Below are 9002 nucleotides of genomic sequence, written 5' to 3'. Positions count from 1 at the left end.
CATGAATTACTGTGGCATGTCAATTCAGGCAAGGATTTCCCTTGAACCTCACAGCAAAATTATGTATTTCCTCAGTGCATGTGAGATCCATACGAATGCATCAGTTACACAAAGATCTTTTTTTTGCAAGACAGATACTAAATACTTCATCCAACATACAGAAGCAAAATCTAAAACTATGAATTTTGTTGTGCACATGAAAATCTGATTATATTTATTCCTGGACTCTTTGTAGAATTGTTTGAAAATGTCCAGATCTGGTTCATATTAACGTGTGGAGTCTTGTAAGCCCTCGCAGGCTGGGCATGGTCTCTTCTATGACACAATGATAGAAAACCTTCCAAGTCCTCTCAGTGGTTGAGGGACTATTGCCTCTGATTTGTGCCCTTCAGCAGATTGGTGCACTTGAGCTGCCTCAGCGACGGTCCTGGGAGAGAAACAGAGAAAGGCCTCTGACATCATAAGCCTGCACCTGTCCCTCTGCTTCTCCAGCACAGGGCCCCGATAGAGGTCACAACCCCTGAAAGTCTTCGCTGATAGACAAATGCTAGCTCTCCCTTCAAGTCAACTTTTAAGTAATATTTATTACTGTTGGCCCTGAATTTAATTATTCCCAGGGCAAATGCAATAACCATGTAACCATCAATTACACTGATGTTTTGGACAATATTTTTTCATTTACTTGAGGAACTACATCTACAGAATGACTAATGAGCGACCTTGTTTTACCTCAACCTGCTTCTTGTTGACAGTGAATGAAGCAGCTGGTTGAAATATGTGTCCAATAGTCAATACCTTTTCGTGTTATGTAAAAAAAAAAAAAAAAAAAGATGACAGCTGATGAAATGGGGAGTAAATCCAACAGCAGAATCCCTTAGCTTGCTCCTTCAAGTGTGTCAGTCAGGCCGTCCACCTCGCTGACGGATGCAGTGACGGGATGAGATGGCAGCCTGCCTGAAGCTCAGACTGTCTTACCAGCACAAGTGGAACTTAATATCTCAACCTCATGACACATCCAAGGATAAGCTAAGATCCCTCCAAGGTTCCAGCTGATGTCAGGTCTTCTCGTGAAAACGTGCATGGAGGAGCGGGATTGTGGGAAGCATGTGAATGTGTCCTTGGATTAGGGAGCATTCTTGCCGTGTGAATGGGAAATCTGAGCGATGGAAAACCGCAGAACACTTGAAAATCATGATGACTTGCATTTTGATACAGAAAAATTGCATCAGAACAATATTACAAACAGCTAATGAACAAGAATAACAAGCTTTGAGAGAATGCGTGTTTTAAAAGTTTAATAAAGGGAGATTTGAGGCAGCATGTTGGAGTAGAGTACACCAAACAGCACAGTGCAGAGTACAGTAGTTCCCCTTTTGTGACCCTGGCATGGCCAGCCACCAAAATCAAGCGTGCATCTCAGCTGCAGTTAGGTAATTCTTGGCAGTCTTGCTATTGTCATAAAAAAATCTTAATTTCACACATATTATGTGGAGTAATAGCTGTCGGGGACCTGGGATTTTCTATCTTGAAAAAGTAAAGGGGGGTTTCTGTAAGTGCTGTATGGAAACATAACCTTCCAGTTATTCAAAGCTCCCACATCTCCAGGCTCCTCACAGCTTTCCCCAAAGTCGTCTTCTTTTTAACACAGTCTGCTCGCTTTACTCTCCGAAACTCTCCGATGCTTGCAAATCTCACAACAGATAATATTCTGTCTGAAGAGTAGAGTTTGGTACTTATTTCTCAAAACCTTTCCAGGCAGTGTGTTACCTCAGCAAACAATATTTCAGAGGCCTGCAGCAATTCTCTTTTCCCCCTTCTGTTAGCTCTTGATCTCAGTCCACATTAAAAATCTGCTACCCCGTCTGATCTCCATGGATTGAAAGTTTGGAGGATACAAAACCAATGCGAAAATGCTGAGAAATGTTTGTGCTACTATGGGAATGGAGATGGTGCCTCCTCGCCTCCTGCCACACCCTTGTCATGCCAACGCTCCAGATGTCATGGGAACCGATAGCAGCTGGGGCTGGTGCACGCAGGCTGCGTGTGAAAGGCTGCTCCATCTGCAGAAACCCAATCCCTCTGTGAAAACAGCAAAGGATTATGCACTTTTGATAAGGTCCTCAAGACATTTCTATTACCAAAACACATCTGTGGAACCGACAAACTTAGGAAATGTTTACCATATATGTGCATTTATAAACGTTGCAACAGGTTGCACATATTACTATCAGGGAAGTTATGGCCCCGTAATACAACGTATTAGAAGGATTATGTCTCTGCTTGGAAAAATCAATCCTTCCACAGTCATTTTGCAGTTTTATTCCACCTCCCACTAGATAGACCATTAATAAGCCATTCATTTACAAGGATTAATGTAATCATCAAGTTGCAGATGAACAACTTAAGCCTTTTACAGTTTACACAAGGAGATAGACTTGTGGTCTAACTGAGGTCATGGTGGTTTGGAGAGGAAGGGGGAGGAGAAATGCTCAGAAAAAACTGTACAGATGCCAAGTCCTGGACACTTAAATTAGAGGGGTAGCTAAGCAAGGAGGCATGTTTCAGTTTTAGAGAGAGCTGCAATTTTCAGCCTTGACCTCAAGCAGTGGGAACCGTAGCATTGTCAAGTGGTGACATTTCAGGGCGAAAGAAGTTGTAGGGTTACCAAATGGGAAGTTAAAAGTGGTGGGAGTCTGCTGACTTGCAAGCTGGTGTCGTTTCCGAAACAACTTATCGAGCTGAGAGTCTAGATATCCAGTCACTGCTGTCACCAAAGTGCCTCTCGTGTCCGCCTCCGAGGCACAGGTGGAGCAGCCATGTCCACTGGCTCTGCTGCAAGTGATGCTGAGGACTACGAGACGTGTCACAGAAGGACTGCCACCGTACGGAAGACTACCTGCTACAATCCCCGCCGCTATTCTGACGAGGAGTTGGAAGATGACGGTGTGGAGGAGAGGATCCAGCATGAGCGCAGACTCTCCAAGGCGCACCAGAAGGAAGCGCGCCAGTCACAGAGGAACGCGGCCAACGCCAGGGAGAGGGCGCGGATGAGAGTGCTGAGCAAAGCTTTCTCCAGGCTAAAAACCAGCCTGCCCTGGGTACCAGCGGACACCAAGCTGTCCAAACTGGACACGCTTCGACTCGCCTCGAGCTACATCTCTCACCTGAGACAGCTCCTGCAGGATGACCGCTTCGAGAACCGCTTTGCGCACCCAGTCAATCTGGTATGAAGTTCTAACTTTCCAAACAACCGAAAATAAGCTTTAAAGTGAAAGGTCTCAGAATGTACTTTTAATAAATTGCATCAACAAAATGCAAAACAACTTTGAAATTTTAGAGATTTGACTTATATATAGTGACCTTATAATGTAATTAGTCACTATAACATTCTCATAATATCACTGTTATTTCTGCAGACTCATTCTAAAAATGGGGGATCTCTTCATTAAAGACTAACAGTTAAAGTGTTGGATGTGGTCCTTGACTGTTAAACCTGTTGTGTTTTGCTTTAACAGACCTGGCCGTTTATGATGACAGGCCGATCAGAGGACAGCCAAGACATCTCATCCACTGTCAGACTATGTGGAGCAACAGCATAGGACTCCCTTCTTCATACACCACCTTTGGTTCTCGTGGAGCCTGCAGACAATATGAAACGATGACTCCTGCTGTCCGGTGCCTATCTTTGGAAAACTGTCTGCGTACCTGTGCTTCAGTCTCTCTGTGTGTGTCCTGAACTCAACCTTTAACACACCCTGGATTGTGTATTTCAGAGCATGTCAGTTAGAACAATAAAGACAGTAATCCACGTTTGTTTTCAGATATATTTTCTTGTGTGCATGTTTGCTGTAATTACTGTAGTATTATGGCATGTTTACACTGTGTGTAAGATCATTTATATTGGATTTAAAGTCTGGATTGTACAAACTTCAGCCCCATTTATGCCATTTTATCGACAATTGAGCAGTGTAACAAATATTACAGATGATCACAAACCTTACTGATGTTACAGTTTGGGGAGCTCTGCGAAGTTTACAGCAGCAGTCAGTTTAGTGTTATTATCTGTATAGATTCAGGTGCTTTTGACAGGTTTAAGAGTGCATTTCACAAAATCGACTCACAGCTCCAAACACTGTCTGTTTTGTTACTTTGACTTGACTGCATTGCAATCACCAAACTAAAATGTGTAGCAGGATTCTACTACAGTTTAGATCTACAGTATTTATTGTGTATGTGATTTGTGATGATTGTATTTGTCCTTTAATATTTTTGCATTTCAGATAAAATTTTACTAAGAACAGTTGTCTTCTCTCCTTGTGTTGCATCAAAAAAATGATAATATCTGACATATAACAGCATCTCATTGTGTGTTTATTTCATGTATTGAAACTCGGTGTTGAGACACGGAGCACAAGCTGTCATGTGACCTGCACAGTAAATGCAAATCCATGAATCCTGATGGTTTAAATGATATGTCTGTAGCAGATGAATCTATAGTGGTGGTCAGCAGCTGCGGCACTCTTAAGCTGTGAGAAGCAGATGTTTGCTACTTCTGCTATTTATGCATGTAACCAAACTCCAAGTGCATTTAAGATAGTCATGAAAACTGTTCACAGAACGATATTTTATTTGAAAAAATGGGTTTGGTTTGGTTGTATTCTGTCACAGTCAATCAACACATAGCACACTTGTCCAAACATTCGCAAAAACAATGAACATATGTTGTGTTTCTTTAGACTTTTAGACATCTTTTATTCATTTTCCTTGCTGGAAAAAGGAAATTTGATACAATGCAGATGCAACTGTACCCACCATAAAGCTTGTTCACTGGACAGTGCTCTTCCCACCACACATCATGTATTCAGAACACAACTCGTATCTGCCAGCAGGACTCCAGAGATCTTGAGCCAGGTCATCAGGCAGAATGCAGTTGTTCATACTGCAGTCAAAACAAAAAGAAAAAACCTTCACAAAGCATTGGTCAAAAGTTCAGGGAGAAGCAGACGTTCACATGCTCATGCACATCCACACTTAGTCGACAGAGATAGAATGGATGACGCTGATCTCTTAATCTACGGGGCCTTCAATATGCAGTTAAAACCCAAAATGATGTGAGTACAGATGGATGGAGATCCAGGGCCCGGGCATTCTGGTGGGACAGAATGACACAAGATGAAGAGAGAAATAGAGAGAGAGGAGAAAGAGGAAGAGTTTTCATCAGGTTCATGCAGAATCGCAGCTGTTGGCGTGTTGGTGAGTTTCCCAGAATTCTGAACTGCTCCCCTGGGAGAAACCAGCCACTCTTGCTGGACCCGCACAGCTAATGAGCTGCCTTCTCACACTCAGTCTGCCTCTGTTCTTGCACCATCAACTTCAAATGTGGCACCAAGGGAAAGCCACTTGTAAATGTCCGACGTGCATCTTGACTGCACTGAAAATGAGGCGCCATTAATCAAAGCATGGCATGTCAACAAAATGAGGATGTTTGCACCCGACCATCCTGCGGCGAGCTGATCTCAGCTCTGTGGGAGTGAGGCTCTTATGTTTCACAAATAAAACTACTAAATGTTTGTCTTGATTTATGGCAATGCTGGCTGGACTGACAACGGCACCGCTGCTGAGATGAAAATGTGTTGCTGTGGCAAGTTTCGTTGCAGCTCGTGCAGTTTGTGATGTTACATGAGTGGCATCTAGTGGTCACATTCAGCTGAGCAGAACAAGAAACCTGAAGTCATGATCATGTACTCACTTTGCAGAGTATGGCCCTTAATGGAGAGATTGATAATGAAAAATCACTTCCTTTATTTCTGAGTTACACCTACAGTCCTATCTGTGCAGTACTTAGTGTATATCTGCAAATCAGCATTATTGTTTATGAAACTTAGCCAGTAGTGGAAGAAGTCTTGACATCATGGACTTCAGTTAAAGTACTAATACCACACTGTGAATAGACCAGTATAGGTAAAGGTCCTGCATTCAAAACCATTCAAAAAGTAGGAATTGAAGTAAAAAATGTAATCTGCAAAGTAAGTAAAGCTGTCAGACAAGTGCAGTGGAGGAAAAAGTACAAGATTTGCATCTAGGAGTAAAAGTATAAAGCTGCATAAAATGGAAAATGTACCTCAAATTTGTGCTTAAGTACAGTACTTGAGTAAATGTGCTTAGTTACATTCCACCACTGGAATAGTGGACTTAGCAGACGGTTAAGCCCATAAACAGAAAGCAGCTGTCCAAAAAAATCGTTGTAATTATCACTTAAATAATAATTTTGCCTTAAACAAGTAACAAAAGTCCACAAACTGACTGAAATGACACTTTTTTCACTAAAACTCGAATCGTTTTACGATTTCTCTTTGAAAGCTACGTTAGCAATCAGTGGAGTAATCTTACACTGCTGGCAGAATATTGACTTATTTAAAAAAAAAAAAAGTACAAGTTTAGATATTAGACAGCGTAAATAGTAACATGAGCTACTAAACAGAGGCATCAGAGGACATTTTGTCACAGTAGGAAAAGCACAGGTGAAAATAACTATAAATCAGACAAAATGAACGATGCCTGAATTCCATTTAGCTGCTTCAGTTCCAGTTGGTGTTGTTTATGCCAGCTCACTGTCACACTGTCACGTCTCGATGTGACACCTGAACAGAACAGAGTCATCGTTAATGTTATTAGTAACACATGTGCTTTATTACAAGTCAGAATGCCGGCTGTTAAAACCGCACTGAGTAAAAAACTGTTGAGGTTTATAACAGGATGAACACAATGGAAAGATTTTGTTTAAAGGTAAAGTAAATTTGAGACACGTGAACAGATGTGCACAAAGATTTCCTGATTCTGAACCGTCCTCGTGCAATAAAATGTCTCTCTTTGCTGGCTCAAGCAAGTTTAAAGGACTCCAAAGGTTTAAAGACAAATGTAGTGCTGGAGGAGAAAGGACAGTATCTTCACTTTGAAAAACCATGAGTCTTTATGTCCAGCAGAGGTCAGCATATGTTCATGATGGTCGAGACAAACTGTGACATTTCTTTGCATTGAACAGTATATTTGGATTTGGGAAGCCTCAGCATTAAGTTCCTTTTTCTTGATGTTATCCTCCATATCTGACCATCAAACATCACTTTAGACAGAAACTTTTATATAAAACAAATACAAACAATAACAGCGCACTCGCCCTTCTGCTCCTTGTGCGCTTTCCATACAGAAATGCTGTCTGACTTAATTATCATTCTTCTTTTTCTATCTTTTTTTTGAACCAGATATTAATTCAGTTCAGGCGGAGCGCATTGCTTTGATAAAACTGCATCGTCAGCCATCAAGACTCGCCATAGTCGAACTTTTTGGTGCGACTGAAACATTTTTTAGGAAAATTTCCATGAACAGGAAGGAACTATAGGTCCAAAGCCAACATCGGGGGTTCAGCGAGGCTGCCTTTGTAGCTGCCCCAAAAGCACTAAGTTTAGGCCTTGCAGCCTGCAGGAATCCAGCCTGGACGCTTTGAGCTTTCCAAACCCACTTTCAGCATGTTTGTTATTTAATATCCAGTCACTCAATACCACTAATGACAAAAGGGATATGTAAATCCCAAACTATTTCAATCACGTTTGCCTAATGTACACACTTTCCCATGGGGGGATCAGTTCCTCCGCTGTGTCCAGGCTTTGTTTAGAAAATACATTCTTTCCAGGTATGAAAATGTTGACCCCCGAACCTACAGCCATCATCCTAGAACAGATATTTAAGATAACAGTTGGGCTATTGCTTTTCTAAAAATTGCTGTAATTATGATTATTGAAGTGGGCTTGTGGTACAACATGGATGCGGATGTTGTTTTATGATAACCAGCTCTATCCAGACTGGATGGAACATCTCCGGGAATGTGCCCATGAACTGAGGAACCAGACGTTTAAAGAGACTTGCAACAGATCCAGATCCAGAGCTGGACTTGGACTGAAGGAAGTGGTGGTTTGTCTTCTGAAGGTCACCGAATGATACTGAGACATTTCTGTGCGTGTGCATCTGTGTAAGCATTTAAACACATTTTGTTTTTTCATTTCATCTTCTCAAGCAGATACAAAGCTCTGCGAAATCTCTGAATCACTGCAGTATAAATATTTGAACATTTTGCTGTTATACAACAAAACACACTCTTTTATTCAGATTCAGGAAAAAACTTTATTTGTCCCCACAGTGAAATTGCTTTGTTGCAGTACTAGCTGTTCACACACAGTTAAAAAGACGGATAAATGTACTTAAAAAGGTAAAAAACTACTAAGTAGTACAAAGGGTAATGCAAATGTGCAAATGTTAAATAAGATAATAATGCATTTTAAGAGTAATGATTAAAAAAAATGTATAATACAGTAAAAATAATGCTGATAATAGTAATACAAGCAAAGCTGGAGCAACTGCAACAGGCTGCAGGCACAGTTGCGCATGCACACTTATCCATTATATTAATGAAATTAGTATTCTGACTGATACAGTTTACTAAATGATGTGATTTAAAAGATAAGGCCAATCCCATTAAAAGACCAAAACCCACTGTCAATACCTCCAACTCCCCAAGCCTGTCTGTGACACTTAAACCATAAGTCCATTCATTCCTGCTAATGATTTAAGTCTTTTTAAAAAAAGAAAAAAAAAAACAAAAAAAAACAACCTCTTGTTATTTCCTAAAACTGTCATTTTGAGCAAACTTCAAGCGAACAGGAGTAAATTGTGCATTTGTGGGCGACTATTTCCAGCCACAGATTTGTTGTACTAGTGAGTATTTCTGACAGCAGCATGGTGTATGTGCCAATGTTCATTTATTGATGGAATATGACTCTGTGTGCAACAATGTGGTCTTTTCATTGGATTTTTTGACAATGAATATCAGCCAGCCTTATCTTTAAAGAGCACGTGCATGTCAATGTAAAAAAAAAAGTCCCCCAAATCAAATGTCATGCAGTTTTCTGCAGGATATTGATAATTTGCTGCTAAGAGCATCCATGCATGTA

General features: G+C 41.0%; 1 protein-coding gene across 1 annotated transcript; it reads left to right on the top strand.

Moving 5' to 3' along the window:
* The first annotated feature begins 2816 nt into the window (after window positions 1-2816).
* Window positions 2817-3230, top strand: msc (musculin (activated B-cell factor-1)). Its single transcript, XM_076761829.1, has one exon. The coding sequence runs from the start codon at window positions 2817-2819 to the stop codon at window positions 3228-3230; it is 414 nt and encodes a 137-aa protein (XP_076617944.1).
* The last annotated feature ends 5772 nt before the right edge of the window (window positions 3231-9002 follow it).

This window comes from Chaetodon auriga, chromosome 21, assembly GCF_051107435.1.
Source record: "Chaetodon auriga isolate fChaAug3 chromosome 21, fChaAug3.hap1, whole genome shotgun sequence".
Taxonomy (NCBI): Eukaryota; Metazoa; Chordata; class Actinopteri; order Chaetodontiformes; family Chaetodontidae; genus Chaetodon; species Chaetodon auriga.
The sequence above is the reverse complement of the archived record's forward strand: the minus strand, read 5'-3'. Positions and strand labels throughout refer to the sequence as shown.

What these genes read in the sequence shown, in the direction of transcription:
- msc (XM_076761829.1), top strand. Translation starts at nt 2,817, where the DNA reads ATGTCCACTGGCTCTGCTGCAAGTGATGCTGAGGACTACGAGACGTGT.